Raw genomic sequence first — 16,377 nt, 5'->3', positions numbered from 1 at the left:
TTCCTTCAGTCAAATCAAAGGCTTTTCCACTGCTCCATCTAGAAGATGATCCAGCTCTCGGATTCTGTCCCATGCATCGCTCTCGGGTCCATCCCCAGCCTCTCTTGCCCTTGCTCACTACTCTCTAACCACCCTGGAATATTCTGGCCCTCTCAGATATATCAAGCACACTCCCCAATTCAGAGTTATGTGCATTTTCGGCTCCCTCTGCCTCAAATTATTTTCTCCCTAATACTCACATGGCTGCCATCTATTAACCTTTAGGTCTCTAGTTTCATGTCACCTCCTTAGAGAAGCCTTCCCCGACTGCCTTACTGGAGTCTCCCTGCACCTCACACTCCCACTCCATCACAGTTCCCTGTTTTATAGGCCCCATACTATCTGAAAATTCTCTAATTTTTTGCTCTTTTACCAGCTCCCCAGTTAGAAGAACTAGAAGGTTAGCTTCTTTTCTATGTTGGTCACTAATTTACCTCTAGCACTTCCAACAGGGCTCACAGCCCATGGCAGGCACTCAGTGAGCGATTGCTGAATGAAATGAACGAATGAATGAATGAATGATCATCATCTGAACCAGGGAACGGCAAACTACGTTCAGCCCCATGAACTAGGAATGCTTTTTAGGTCTTTAGATGGTTGAAAACAAAATCAAAAGAAGAATACTTCAGAGTGCAAGAAAATTACAACAAATTCAAATTTTGGTACCCATAAATAAAGATTCACCGGGACACAGTCGCACCCATAGGTTTTCAGATTATCTGTGGCTGCTTTTGCACTCCAGCAGCAGAGCTGAGTAGCTGTGACAGAGACCATATGGGGTGCACTCACCGATTCTCACTGCCGCTGGCGCACTACAAATCACAGCAAGGCGGCTATAACTCAATTGTGCCTCTTGGCCTGCAAAGCCTAAAACGTTTCCTGGCCTTTTAGAGAAAAGATTTGCCAATGCAAGTTCAGGAGGCTTTGAGAAATGTTTTTAAGGGAAAAGGAACAAGGCTTGTTAACCTAATGAATAGGAGAGGAAAGGAAAAGAGGAAAGTGTCAGACAGGGGTGGTGACATTCACTAAGGTTTGGATGGTGGAGGGAGAACGAAGGCAGTGAAGAGAGGACAGAGGTGGTAAGTTTAGTTTTAACAAGTGAAATTTGCAGCTCGGTGCCTGTAGCTCAGCTGCTAGGGCACCAGCCACATACACCAGAGCTGGCAGGTTCAAATCCAGCCTGTAGCTCAGCTGCTAGGGCACCAGCCACATACACCAGAGCTGGCAGGTTCAAATCCAGCCTGGGCCTGCCAAACAACAATGACAACTACAACCAAAAAATAGCCGGGTGTTGTGGCAGGTGCCTGTAGTCCCAGCTAAGAAAAATAATAATAATAACAAAAGTGAAATTTGAGCACCTTGGGGTTGAATCTGGTTACCAGCTTATAGCTCAAGAATCAGGAAGCTAAACTCAGAAAACGAATTTTTATCAGGTGGTAGAAAAGACACTACATGTGAAAAAAGGAGGGGGGTCCTCTTAAGAGGCTAAAAAAACTTCTCATAATCATCAGCCTATTGCAACTAAACCATCACAATGTCACCCCACAGTCTGGGGTCTGCCAAAGGAAAAACCAGACAGACCTGCTAGTCACCATTTCTTCTTTTCACCGTAAGGATAAACACCACCCCAAAAGCCTTGCCATTGCAGGGGAGAGGAGGAATATACTAATTTTGTATTTAAGTTCAAAGGAATCGCAGTCCTGACATTCTGTTAGAAAGCTTGTCATGTGTCGCCTTGCTGCTGTGAATAATAAGGGAGCAAGTTGCAAGAACAACGTCCCCTGTGGTGGCCCGATAATAGTCATAATACCTTACATGTATACATGGCTTCCTGGCTTACCAAACATTTTTTTCACCAGTGAAGAGGCAACCAGCATCCGGGTTTACAAATAAGGTCTGCCACACCACCAGATAAAAGCTGGGCATTAGCAACCCGGGAAGGGTACAAGGTCAGCCTCTCACTCATGCTTCTAGGTAGTGATAGACATCAGAGACTCACATGTCAAGGATTCCTGCTGACTTGTTGCTAAGGGAACTTTTGTGAAGATTCCCTGAATCCACAGAATCCATAAGCCTTACCCATTGCTTTAAAGTCTCCTGGGATGGCCACTTGACCAGTCCAGCACGCAAGCATGGAAGGAGGGGTGCCTCCTTCTAAGTAGAACCTGACAAAGTGGTGGGCCAAAGGTCAATTGTTTTGGTTTTTTTTTTTTGAGACACAGTCTCACTATGTTGCCCTTGGCAGAGTGCTGTTCTGTCACAGCTCACAGCAACCTCAAACTCCAAAGGTCAATTTTTAAACAACAAGAGCTACATATATAGGTCATAACTCCCAAATCAAAAAAGTAGGATGACTTAGTGAAAATACCAGAAAACACCTTGCTCTTCTCAGTCACACTGCATAGCCCATGAGCCACAACAGTCCTAATTACACTTCTTGTGAACAAAGTTGATGACCATTTGAGAAAATACGGGCATGGGCAACAAGGGCCTATCCATTTTAGGTGATTTTCACGTTACAGGAAAAAAAGCCATGAATTAAAGTCAATTTGTGTAATGTAACAAGTATCTGCTGGATGTCAGGCAGCTCAGATACACTGTGTCTACAGTTTTAATCACCAGCAAGGAATAGCTCTGGATAAAAAAGGCTGGGTTAGTATGTCAATGGCTTAGTGGACAGGCCCAGGGCCAGGGAAATCTGATTTCAAATTCCAGATGCATTATTTATTGTGTGGTCTTTATAAAGAAACCTCTGGCATCTCAAAAATAAAAATCTTCCCAGGATTTTAATAGAGAATCTCCCAGTTAAACAGCCAAGTCTTTGCATTTTACCTCCCTCTGGGGGCTGTATCTCTCATCAGTCTTTCCTGGCCCTACCTCCTCCCTAATGGATCATCTGCCCCTTATGTGTTCTCCCTACCATTCTGAAGCAGCTAGTCTGCAGAATGGCTGTCAAAGAACCATGCCTTCCTTGTATCCACACCTGTATCCACCTCCCTTCTGAACTTAGCCCGGAATGACCCTGAGACTCACGTTGCCAAAAGAGTGTGGCAGAAGTGATATGTTAGTTCTGCGCCTCAGCCTTAAGAAGGCCTAGCGGTTTGTACCTTTGTGTTCTTAGAAGTCAGCCACTACATAAGGACTCCAACTAAGCTGCTAAAGAGAAAAGCCACACGGAAAGGCCCTGGAGGATGAGACACCACCTGAAGAGAGAGGCAACATGGAAGAGCACCCAGGCACTAGGCAGGTAAGTGAAGATGCCATTGTGAAGGCTACAGCGTGGTTGAGCCTCAGGACTCCAGCCCCAGTCACCATCTGTGACTCCAACTACATAAGAGATACCAAAAGAGACCAGCAGAAGAACTGTACTGCTGAGTCCTGTCAACTCAAACAACCGTGTAAGATAATAAATCGCTGTTTTGAGACACCAGGTTTCAAAGTGGCTTGTAACAAAGCAATAGACAAAACATCACTCTCTCCCACAGCCATTCCTTATAAACTCCTGAAACATGATCACATGAACCCAAAATGAGAGAGCAGAGGAAGGAGAGGAGTTCCAGTTCAAGGACTACCCTTTGCAGCCATTCTAGCTGCTTAGCAAACAGTGTCATATTTTGCTTAGGCCTCTGAGGTCTAGACCTTCCAGCCAGATCCTGGATTCAAAAAGCAACACTTAGTTCAAGTAAAGCTCTTTTTTGTTTGCATTCCCATCTTATTATCCCCTAGAATTATTTCCCAAAAGTTCTGGGAGTTTTTTGTTTTGTTTTGTTTTGTTTTTTAGAGACAGAGTCTCACTTTATCATCCTCGGTAGAGTGCCGTCGCATTACAGCTCACAGCAACCTCCAGCTCTTGGGCTTAGGCAATTCTCTTGCCTCAGCCTCTCGAGTAGCTGGGACTACAGGCACCTGCCACAATGCCCAGCTATTTTTTGTTTTTTATTAAATCATAGCTGTGTACATTAATGCAATCATGGGGTACAGTGTGCTGGTTTTATACAATTTGAAATATTTTCACACCCTCCCCCTTTTTTTTGGCTGGGGCTGGGTTTGAACCCACCACCCTCAGTATATGGGGCCAGCGCCCTACTCACGGAGCTGAAGGTGCTACCCAGTTTGGGGAGTTTTTGAAGATGCTTTATAGCATTCTATAGGGATCTAATTTTTTCTCTCTAGCCAAGATGAGAGCAGGCTACAAGGAATTCCTGGGCCCTGTCAGGCCTTCCAGCCACTAGACCTACCCCGCCATTGGATCTGTCCTGGTACCATACCTGACTCTCCAAATCTTCCCTAGGATGGAGATCTGGGCTCCCTCCTTTATCTACCTTCCCCAGGAACTGTTTCTCAGCTTCCATGCACCTCAGACAGCTGGTGGAAATCTCACATGTGGGGCCCTCAGGCCTATGGAGATTAGCCTGGGTCTGGCTTGGGGCTGGCAGAATATTTTCCTACAGCTGAGAGCCCTGATCTCAGGTCTTTCCCCCAACCATATCTCTCAAAAGATGTTAGAAGACCTTTACCTCTTCATGGCTGAAGAAATCTTCATGAAAGATTTTTCTAGCTGCTCCTACCTGAGGGTCTTTACATCTCAACAGCCAGCAGTAGGGCTCGGCTAAAAGGCCTCATCCCTGTTCTGTAAGTAGCTGGTTCCTGTCTCCTGGCTCCCCTTAAAGGGCTGTACCACCTGCTGAGTAGGTAGGACCCTTGTGGCCAGCGTCCCTGGGCCTACCATAGCTCTCCACACTTCTCCACTTGTGCTGAGGTTTTCCTGTGAACCAGGCCTGTGCTGCACCATTTCCCCATTTCCTTAGAGTCTTAATCAAAGAGATTTCCCTGATAACACAGACCTCCACCAAGACAGCCTCCTCCTAGGACTGGCTGGCCACCAGGGCAGATCTAGAGGCCTTCTGAAAGTCAGCTTCCACGCCTCTCCACAGCATGTGCTTCCTGCAAAGCCAGGATCTCATAGTTCCCCTTTTCTTCTTCATCTGCACAAGAAAGATATCCTCAGGGAGTGTCCATTTTGCACAGTTCTTGATTTTACTCTTTCTATGAGAGGGCAAAAAGTCTACTTGAATAGGAAGTATGCTGGAGGCACCATGTTCAGCGGTGTACCCCCTGTCCCATCTCTCTGCCATGGACTGGTATCATCCAGCTGTCAATACTTGTTTGCCCAACAGCTTCCCTAGCTGACGTGGTGCCAGGCACCCCACTGGCTGGCCTCCCATGAGGTTTACCACTTCGAGCACCCATGGGCCCCATCTCCAGTTTCATGATTCCACATGCTGGCCAGCTACCCACCTGCCTGGAGAACTGTGCATTCTCTAATTAATCGAGTCCATGCTTGAGGACTTACCCCCTCCCTAGGGACTCTACCTGCATATCCTCTATCTATCCTCAACCCTCAGCCTCGAGGTCCATCTTGCTCATGTAAGAGGTTCCCAAATATGAAGCATCTAACGATCCTTCCTATTGAAACTACATCTGCTCTGTTCCTGAGAAGAGCTCTATTAATTACTTAGGTCACAAGGTTCAGGCCACCCCAGCTGGCTCCGAATGAAATCAAACTTCAGGGTTAGCAGGGGAGGTGCTCTGAGTGGTCCAGAAGGCACCTCATTTTAGCCTCCCCCAACATGCTGACCTCAGGGGCAGTGGTTGCCCACTCACTTGACTTCTAGCACAGTTGAGCCCAGGCTATCATGTTTACAAGAGGCACAGGGGGTGAAATTCAGCCATCCGAGCTGCTAATCAAATAAGCAAGCATTACTCATTGGGTACCTGACCACCTCTCTCGTATTCAGTTTGCTTATCTGTAAAACGAGGAATGTACCTGATCTTTCATAGAGCTGTGAGTAGAATTGGAGGTCCCACTTAGGAGTATACTCACCCTCATGGGCACTTCTGTCGTAAGCTACTAGTCAAGAGTGGTCTGAGAGGTCCTTAGTCACCAAAGATTTCCTAAGCATGGTATATGCCAGGGAATGTGACTGGCACACCCAAGACTGTCCAAGAAAGCTATTCATTCTGCTTGTCCCCAGGGCCTGTTCCATCCTTCATTCCCCCCACCCAAAGAAAAATCAGAGCCACTCCACTCTGACCTACACCCACCCAGCCTCATCCTGACCCAAAACACATCCTGCTGAGTCCAGCCAGAGGTACTGCTCACCAAACAGACATCCACCAGCCAAATTTCCATATCAGTATTTCCTGGAAAAATGTGGCCACCAAAACAACTCCCCAAATATATATCTCTCCTGGAGCTTTTGAGCTAGAAACAAGGAGGACTCAGGTCTTCTATAAGCAATCCATTCTTTCTTTCACATCTGAGTCTCAGAAAAGGCTTGGGGACAGCCAAGCTGCAGAGCACTCCTGAGGAGCCTCTCCCGCAGACACAGGCCGTCTAGATTACAGAACCAAGAGGGTTCCAGGGACGTACTCCGCTGACAGCCCATGAAAGCTCATTCCAGCAGCCCCAAACTTTGCTCAAATGCTAATCCATTCAGGAGGGATTTTGCTGTTCTCCCCCGGCCTGAAAGACATGCACCTTTCTAAGGCCAGGCTCTGGTTCTAACAATGGTGCCACAGGGTACTCCTCAGGCAAACTCGCCCTATAACCACCTCAATGCCTATCTTTCTTTTTCCCCTGGATGAGCTGCTCAGAGCATTTTCCGTCAAAATTTGCTACTTTGTTCTTTGTGAAGTAGGTCAGGGATTAAATTATAAATAAATTCCTTCTTATGATTTGGGCAGTGTGTTACCAGAATGTTTATGTATACTTAACACAATTAAGGGTAACTGCTAATTTAGTCTTTACAAAAATCCTAGGGACAACCTTTTAATAAAGGGGATGTCCTGTAAGGTCACTCCTCTTCCCCTCACCCAACCCACCAAAGGACTTTAGAAACTTCACTGTGGTCATGAGCCCAGTGATTAGAGGACAGCGAGGCCTCACAACTGTCACCCAGACAATAAACAGCCAGCAGACTTGGCTCAGCAGGTCCTGTGCAACCCTGGGGCCGGGCCAGAAGCCCAGAAACAAGCCACTTTCAGGTTTGGAGCTTTAACCTGGGGGAGCTGGACCAGGGGAAGGAATGATGTTTGGCTGGGGCTGGGGGCTCTCCGAATCCAACCTGCTAAAGGGGCTCAGACTGTGACAAGCAAGTGGGCGGCTCGGGGGAGGCCAGGCAGCCTGACCCGGAGCAGTACTGCCGGTCCATAGCCCTCAGGCTCTGGGCTCCCGGGTGGTGATGAAGAGCTGTGGAGCCAAGTCGGTGCCACTTCTCAGCTCCCCGAGCCTCCGTACATCTTCCCAAGCCCGCTGGACTCGCGGAGCCCTTCCCCAGCCGCTGCCACGCGCCCGCCCGCCCGCTCTAGAACTCTCATAGGCAACAAGTTCTCGCTTCCTCAAAGCCGCCACGATGTGCTCGGGAGGCCCGGAGCAAGGGGGACACTCCCGGCGAGCCCACGCTGCCCACGCCCCGAGGGGCACCCGAGGTCTTCGCCGCCCCCAGAAGCCAGGAGCTACAGGTCGCACCCGCAGCGAAGGCACCAGGAGTCCCCCTCGGACAGAGATGCTGCGGCATCCTAGGTGTGGCAACAGGTACGAGAGCGCACGGAGGACCGCAGCCCTGGGGATTCCAGCCCGAGCTCCCGCCCCTTACCTCCAGCAACTGCACATAGCTCGCCGGGAACCAGCCGCGGACCCCGTCCTCCTTCTCTCCTTCCCACCAGCCGCCGTCCGGGACCTGCAGCAGAGTAATCAGCTCGCCCGCGACGAAGCGCAGTCCTTGACCATGCCTCTCCCCAGAGAAGGGGTACAGGGTCCGGCAGCGGGTGCCGGACATGGCCTTGGCGCCCTGGTTCACAGCGCAGCATGCATCCCTGCCGAGCCCCGCGGGCTGGGCAGCGGCTCCGCGGGCTCCCAGGCGCCCGGCGCTCCGGGCTCCCGCGCTCTGGGCGCGCGCCGTCTCGGGGGTGCGCGGGGGTCCCCAGGCAGCCAAGGGACGCGCGCTCCGCTCACAGAAGCGGGGACTCGCTGGCTTCAGAGAGCTACTGGCGACGCCTCCGGGCCGGGCAGCTAGCAGATCCAAGCTCTGGGCTGGGGGGCGGGACTCAGGGGGAGGAGACCCAGGCACCGCGGGCTCCGGAGACAACTTCGCGGGGACGCCGAACGCGAGCTGCAGCCGCGAGAACTGGCCGGAGCCCGCGCGCGGAAATGCGCAGCTCCCTTGAGAGGTGGGACCCGGAGCATCCCCCTGGGCAGGACTCCGCGGCGAAGCGGGGAGGGGCCCGACTACGCGGAGAGGGGGCTGGCGGCCGGGTGGCCTGGCGGGGGCTGTCTCGCAGGCGAGGGGGCGGGGCCAGGGCGGCCACGCCCACCGAGGGCCGGCGCTCCCTCGCGGAGGCGGCAGGTCCTGGGTGAGAGGATTCCCTCTCACACCCCCACCACCGAGGACCTCGGGAACGTAAACGCCACTCCGACTGTTTCGTAGGGGAGACAGGCAGAGGGGCTAGCCGGCACCTCCTTCGCGGTGTCAGTGAGAGAATGTGTTTCTGGCTGTCATTGTAGTTGTTGAACCTGGGGTTGAACTTGACTCACCCACCGGAAACTGAACAATGGTTGAAAGACAGCTTTGAAGCCTGGCGCCTGAGCCGGCAAGCTAGGTGAGAAGCTTGTAACAACACCAGAGGGACTGAGCAGGGAGGAGACAGAGACCGAGTCGGTAGAATGGGGATAAATGAAGGAAAGGCGAACTGTGGCTTGAAGGACAGCCAGGGTACTAGACCTCTTGAAATAGGAATTGGCCAACTGAGAAGTCTACACTTATTTGGTCAGTCAACAAACATTAGCAGAAGGCTGCCGTGTGTCCGTGCAATGTACCAGGTACTACAGAGATCATATGGACATATGGACAAGCCCCTTCTCTCCAGAGACCCGTGGACCTGGGTGCTGAAGAAAGTCGACTGTGAACTGATGGTGCGCAAGGAAAAGAAAGCTTAATTTCTTTGCTAGTCTACTCCATACGAAAAATTAAAGTACATTTTCTAAACTGTAAATAGCTGGACCTTTTAATTTCTCTGTATACCTCTAACTGCCTATTTGTGCTCCTTGCTCAGTAACCTATTAAGGCTCCCTATGGCCTATTAAATTCGGGACAAACTTCTCAGCCTATGGGTTTCAGGTTCCCCCACAATACCTTCTCTAGCCTCCTCTTTCACTATGCCTGTCCATTACAAAACCAGTGGGGCTGGCCTCCAAGAGCCAGAAGACCTCATATGCCTGTCTGTCCTTTGAATCAGACCTTGACACAGGGCCTTTCACCTCATTCAGTGGTTCTGAATTCTGGCTGCACATTAAAGCCCCCTAAATAACATTTTAAAAATACTCATGCCCAGGCCAACCCCAGTTTTGAGAGGCAATCTGCATTTAAGTCATTTCATCTGAGCAGCCTCAGCCTGGTCTCTCTGGCCATGAGCAAGGTGACTAATGCAGATTATTTGTAATACTCCATTGATTGCAAATTCACAAACATTTGCTAGGCCAGAAACATGAGAAAACAGATTCTTAACCACAGTCACCACCAAGAGTCCCTCAGAGTAGAGCCGCACAATTTGATGTTGAAAGCGGTCATTAAAAGTAAGTGGCCTAATCAAGTTTTAGAAGGAATGCAATTCCCTGTATCAGGGAATACATAACTTACAGCAGGATGTCTTCAGGTTTTATACCTGACTATGTGGCCTGCATAGAGCAGAACAGCTGATCTAGGGCCATCCTGCAACCCAGAATTCTCTACAGCACCTGGGAGCAACTTGTGATCCAGTTTGATCTATGCTTGAGCTCCAAATGACTCACTCCAAACATTCTTGCCCCACTAAAATGGATAATGGCTATCAATTTCTTCAATTATTTCATTTTGTTCCTACAGTCCTGGGAGATAGTGGGACTATTGCTTCCAGTTTACAGGTGAAGAAACTGGGCCCAGCGGGTGTGACTTGCTTACCATCATACAGACAGATATAGCAGAACCAGGTTTGAACTCAGTTTTGACTTCTCATGCATTTGAGTTCTGCTTCCTCTAATCTACCCTGCCAGATTCAGGAACTGTGTATCCTTGGCTCACTCACAAGTAGCATCTTAAGAAAAGGCTTTCTGGTGATCCCCAATGTCAGTCTTGACAGAAGCTAGACTAGACTAGCAATGAGTGGAACTCCTGTCCCTGATCTCTTAGAAAGATAGATCTCAGCTCGGTGCTTGTGGCTCAAGTGGCTAAGGCGCCAGCCACATACACCTAAGGCAGCAGGCTCGAATCCAGCCTGGGCCCACCAAAACAACCATGACGGCTGCAACTAAAAAATAGCCGGGCGTTGTGGCAGGTGCCTGTGGTCCCAGCTACTTGAGAGGCTGAGGCAGGAGAATTGCTTGAGCCCAGGAGTTGGAGGTTGCCATGAGGGGGATAGCTTGAGGCTCTGTCTCAAAAAAAAGAAAGAAAGAAAGAAAGAAAGGTCTCTCAATAATTTTGGGTCTGTTTCCGCATCTGTAATTGGGCCCAATAACTGAAATACAGGATGAGAGATAGTTAATGTAGCTAGTCATTAAATGTATTGGCTCTGGAATACCTGTATTCAAACCCCAGTTCTGCTGCTTCCTGGCTGTGTGCCTTTGAGAATGTACTTTACCTCTCTGAGCTTCATCTTCTACAGCACTAAAATAAGATGATAAAGCAGGTTGGTGCCTGTGGCTCAAAGGAGTAGGGCACCGGCCCCATATAGTGGAGGTGGTAGGTTCAAACACACCCCCAGCCAAAAACTGCCAAAAAAAAAGATGATAACACACATATCTACAGTGAAATTATTCTTGACAAAGGTGCCACAATTATACAGGGGAAAAGGACAGTATCTTCAATAAATGGTGCTGGAAAAACTGTATATCCATATGCAGAAGAATGAAATTAGACCCTTGTCTTTCACCATATACAAAATTAAGTAAAAATGGATTAAAGATATAAATCTGAATCCTGAAAGTATGAGTCCACTAAAAGAAAACATTGGAAAAACACTTCAGGACATTGGTCTGGGTGAGGACTTCTTGAGTAATACCCCGAAAGCATAGGCAAGTAAAGCAAAATTGAGCAGGCCAGGCACAGTGGCTAACCCTTGTAATCCTAGCACTCTGAGAGGCCAAAGCAGGTAGATTGCTTGAACTCGGGGGTTTGACCAGTCTGAGCAAGAGTAAGACCCCATCTCTACTAAAAACACAAAAACTAGACAGGCGTGGTAGCAGGCACCTGTAGTCCCAGCTACTCGGGAGGCTGAGATAAGAGGATCTCTTGAGCCCAAGCATTTGAGGTTGCTATAAGCTATGATGCCACAGTACTCTACTGAGGGTGACAAAGTAAACCTCTGACTCATAAATTAAATAAAGTAAACAAATAAATATATAAAGCAAAATTAGACAAATGAGATAGCATCAAACTAAAAAGCTTCGGCAGAAACAAGGAAACAACCAACAAAATGAAGAGACAACCCACAGAATGGGAAAAATATTTGCAAATTACCCATGTGCACAAGCAACTAATAACTAGAATATATAAGGATCTCTAAGAACTCAGTAGGAAAAGAAATCAAATAATTCAATTAAATAATGGGCAAAGGATCTAGATCAGTGGTTCTCAACCCGTGGGTCACAACCCCTTTGTAACAATGAAAATACATCGCAGCATAGGAGGGTTGAGAACCACTGATCTAGATAGACATTTCTCAAAAGAAATGGCTAACAGGTGTTATGAAAAAATGCTCAACATCATTAGTCATCAGAGAAATGCAAATCAAAGCTGCAATGAGATATCATCTCATCCCATTTAACAAGGCTTTTATCAAAAAGACAGGAAATAATGAATGCTGGCAAAGATGAGAAAAAGGGGACACTCTTATACTGTTGGTGGGAATGTAAGTTAGTGCAACCACTATAGAGAACAGCATAGAGCAGGCGTCCTCAAACTACGGCCTGCGGGCCACATGCAGCCCACCTAGGACATTTATCCGGCTCGCCAGGTGTTTTTGCCGCTGCTGCCTGTCCTGCTTAGCAGCCATCTCGTCTTGGGCCCTGCAGTCTGGCCCTCCAATGGTCTGAGGGACAGTGAACTGGCCCCCTACTTAAAAAGTTTGAGGACCCCTGGCATAGAGGTTCCTCAAGAAACTCAAAATAGGCTCGGCGCCTGTGGCTCAAGCGGCTAAGGCGCCAGCCACATACACCTAAGGTGGCGGGTTCAAATCCCCAGCCCAGGCCCGCCAAACAACAATGATGGCTGCGACCAAAAAAAAAAATGGCCAGGCGTTGTGGCAGGCGCCTGTAGTCCCAGCTACTTGGGAGGCTGAGGCAAAAGACTCACTTAAGCCCAGGAGTTGGAGGTTGCTATGAGCAGTGATGCCACCGCACTCTACCCAGGGCGACAGCTTGAGGGCTCCGTCTCAAAAAAAAAAAAAAAAAAGAAACTCAAAATAGAATTACTATATGACCCAGCAATCCCACTGCTGGGTGTATATCTGAATGAGGAGAATTCAGCATCTCAAAAAGACATCTACACTCCCATGTTTATTTTAGCCCTATGCACAATAACTGAAATTTGGAATCAACCTGAGTGTCCATCAATATATACACAGTGGAATGCTATGTAGCCACCATTTGGAACAATATGGATAGAACCTGATGACATTTCATTAAGTAAAATAAACCAAGCCCAGAAAGACAAGTATCACACATGTTCTCACTCATATGAGAGAGCTAAATATTAAAAACATGGAGACAGGGTGGCAGCCCCATATGCCAGAGGTGGTGGGTTCAAACCCAGTCCGGGCCAAAAAAACCCCATGGAGACAGAGGGTGGAATGATGGTTACCAGAGGCAGGGAAGGGTAGCAGGGATGGGGGATAAAGTGAGAATGGTTAATGGGCAGGAAAATAGATAGAATGAACAACACTTATAACACAAAAAAGTAACCATAATGAACAATAAGTTACAGTATATTCTAAAATAACTGAAAGAGTAGAATCAGAATGTTCATAACACAAAGGAGTGAAAAATGCTCAAGGTGATGGATTCCCCCAGTTACCCTCATTTGATCAATTCACATTGCATGCCTGTATCAAAACATCACATGCACCGAATAAAGATATACAACTATGATAATTAAAAAGGAAAAAAGAAAAATATTTAATTAAATAAAAACTGGTTACTGGGAAATTAAAAAAATATGATAGTAGTATTTATAACATAGAATTATTAAGAAAATTAAATAAGACTGGGCACAGTGGCTCATGCCTATGCTTTGTGCCAATGCATGCACTTTGGGAGGCCAAGTTGGGAAGATGACTTGAGCCCAGGAGTTCAAGATCAGCCTGAGCAAAAAAGAGATCCCAATGTCTACAGAAAAAAGAAAAATGATGGGCAGTGCCTGTGACTCAAAGGAGTAGGGCACCCGCCCCATATACCAGAGGTGGTGGGTTCAAGCCCGGCCCCAGCCAAAAACTGCAAAAAAAAAAAGAAAACAGAAAAATGAGTTAGGTGTTATAGGGGGTGCCTATAGTCCCAGCTACTCAGGAGGCTGAGGCAGAAGGCTCTCTTGAACCCAGAAGTCTGAGGTTGCAGAGAACATAGCACTCTAGTGTTAGCTGTCTACAGCCTATCAATGGCAGATAAATAGAAGGATTTTAGTTTATTAAAAAGGTAAACATGCTTGGCGCCTGTAGCTCAAGCAGCTAAGGCACCAGCCACATACACCAGAGCTGGCAGGTTCGAATGCAGCTTGGGCCTCCCAAACAACAACCAAAAAGTAGCCAGGTGTTGTGGCGGGCACCAGCTACTTGGGAGGCTGAGGCAAGAGAATCGCTTAAGCCCAGGATTGGAGGTTGCTGTGAGCTGTGATGTTACGGCACTCTATTCAGGGCAACAGCTTGAGGCTCCGTCTCAAAAAAAAAAGGTAAATAAATTTATCATATTTACTCCTGGGTATCTAGATAGGAAATATGAAAATATATGTCCATACAGAAACTTGTAGTGAATGTTCATAGCAGAACTAGTTACAGTCACCAAAAAGTGGAAACAATCCAAACGTTCGTCAGCTGAAGAGATAGACAACACGTGATGTGCCCATGGGGTGGGAATATTTCCCCAGCCATGCAAAGGAGTAAATTCCTGATACATGCAACAGGGATGAAACCCAAAGACATTATGCTAAGTGAGAGAAACTGGACACAAAGGCCACATATGCTCTGACTCCATGTACATGCAATGTCCAGAAAGGCAAAGCTATAGAGACCACAAATATATTAGGGGCTGCCTGGGGCTGGGAGTAGGCAAACAAACACGAAGTTTCTTTTCAGAAATGTTGAAATGATGAAAATGTTCTAAAATTAGGTTGTGGTAATGATTGTGCAACATGCTAAATCACTGGATCATACATTCGAAACAAGGAACAGGCGCAGTGGCTCATGCCTGTAATCCTAGAACTCTGGGAGGCCAAGACAGGTGGATTGCCTGAGCTCATAGGTTCAAGACCAGCCTGAGCAAGTGAGAGACCCGGTCTCTAAAAAAAAAGAAAAATAGCTGTGCATTGTGGTGGGCACCTGTAGACAGCTACTTGGGAGGCTGAGGCAAGAGAATCACTTGAGCCCAAGAGTTTGAGGTTACTGTGAGCTATGACGCCACGACATGCAACCCAGGGCAGCTAAGTGAAAGAAACTGGACACAAAGGCCACACATGCTTGAGACTCTGTCTCAAAAGAAAAATAAATAAATAAAATTATATCTCAATAAACCACTAGCAATTTAAATATATATATGCATTCTTCACTCAACAAGGATATTTTTCTCCACTATGTGTGGTAGTTCATCTAACAGCTATAAAACATACATTATAAAACAGATAACCTGCCGGGCCTATGATAGAGAGACAGATATGGTAGCTCCTATAAAGAATTTCTACAGGTAGGGGCCGAGCATGGTGGCTCATGCCTATAATCCTAGCACTCTGGGAGGCCAAGGCAGGTGGATTGCCAGAGCTCAGACCTCGTCTCTAAAAATAGCCAGCATTGTGGTGGGTGCCTATAGTCCCAGCTACTTGGGAGGCTGAGGCAAGAGAATCCCTTGAGCCCAAGAGTTTGAGGTTGTTGTCAGCTATGACACCATGGCACTCTATCAAGGGGGACAAAGTGCAACTCTGTCTAAAAAATAAAAAAAAAAAGAATTCCTATAGATCAATAAAGAAAAGACAGACAACCTAATAGAAAAATGGGCAAAGGACTAAAATGGGCTAAGGACCCGAATGGGTGTTTTGTGAAAGATATCTAAATGGCAAATCAAAATCATAAGCAAGTATCAATATACACTCAGCAAGTGGTGAAGATAAAAACAGAATAGGCAGAATAGAAAACAGCACATGTGGGAGAGGATGTGGCACACCTGGAATCCTCATACACTGCTGGTGAGAGCTGGTTGGAAGACTGGCAGTATTTAGCAGAGCTAAACACAGCATCCTCTACAACCCATTTAGTCCCCTCCTTGGCATATACCCAACTGAGTTGCATCCATATGTTCATCAAAAGATACATACATCAGTAGTCAGGTCACATGTATAGTCTTAGCTTATTAGGGAGGCTGATGCAAGAGGATCCTTCTAGACCAGTAGCTTGAATCCAGCCTGGGCAACATAGCAAGATTCAGTTCCTCCCTCACCAAAAAAAAAAAAAAAAGAGAGAGGGAGAGAGAGGGAGAGAGAGATGACAATATTCATATCAGCACTATTCATAATGGCCCCCAACTGGAAACAACACAGTTCCCGTCAATAGTAGAATGGATAAATTGTGACATATTCATACAAAGAAAAACTACACTGTTGCTACATACAAGTGATTCCTAATGTTGAGCAAAAGAAGGCAAATGCTAACACATCTGTATGGCATGACTGCACCTGTAAGGAATTCCTAGGAGTCAGGATAGTGGTTATTTAGGGGAAGGATAGTGAGGGATCATGGGGTATCCAGGACGCTGCTAATAATCTACTCCTTGATCTAGATGCTAGTTACACATAGCTATTCTCCAGAGTGCATACTTATCTGTGTGCTGCTCTGCATGGATGCTATATTTCATTATGATTTGTTAAAAAATAACATGATTCTTGATCTCAGAGAATTTATAGTCTAGAATTCTAGAGTGATGATTCCTAAAATTTTTGACTATACACCTTGGCAGTAAAACTCCCAAATTTATGCATTTCTATCACTCATAAATTAAATACATGAACTAAATGAACAAGCCTGTTATAGCAAAATTTAAAATGTTATAGT

General features: G+C 47.1%; 1 protein-coding gene across 1 annotated transcript in view; it reads right to left on the bottom strand.

Moving 5' to 3' along the window:
• GAS7 (growth arrest specific 7) overlaps positions 1-7,880 on the bottom strand; it is a 247,750-nt gene extending 239,870 nt beyond the window's left edge. The window contains exon 1 of the mRNA XM_023513994.1: positions 7,698-7,880. Within this exon, the coding sequence (XP_023369762.1) occupies positions 7,698-7,880 (183 nt within the window). The remainder of the gene's footprint in view (positions 1-7,697) is intronic.
• Between the last annotated feature and the right edge of the window lie 8,497 nt (positions 7,881-16,377).

This window comes from Otolemur garnettii, unplaced genomic scaffold, assembly GCF_000181295.1.
Source record: "Otolemur garnettii isolate 467f Iridium unplaced genomic scaffold, OtoGar3 scaffold00046, whole genome shotgun sequence".
NCBI classification, from domain to species: Eukaryota; Metazoa; Chordata; class Mammalia; order Primates; family Galagidae; genus Otolemur; species Otolemur garnettii.
Note: the sequence above shows the minus strand (reverse complement) of the source record. Positions and strands in the feature narration are given on the sequence as shown.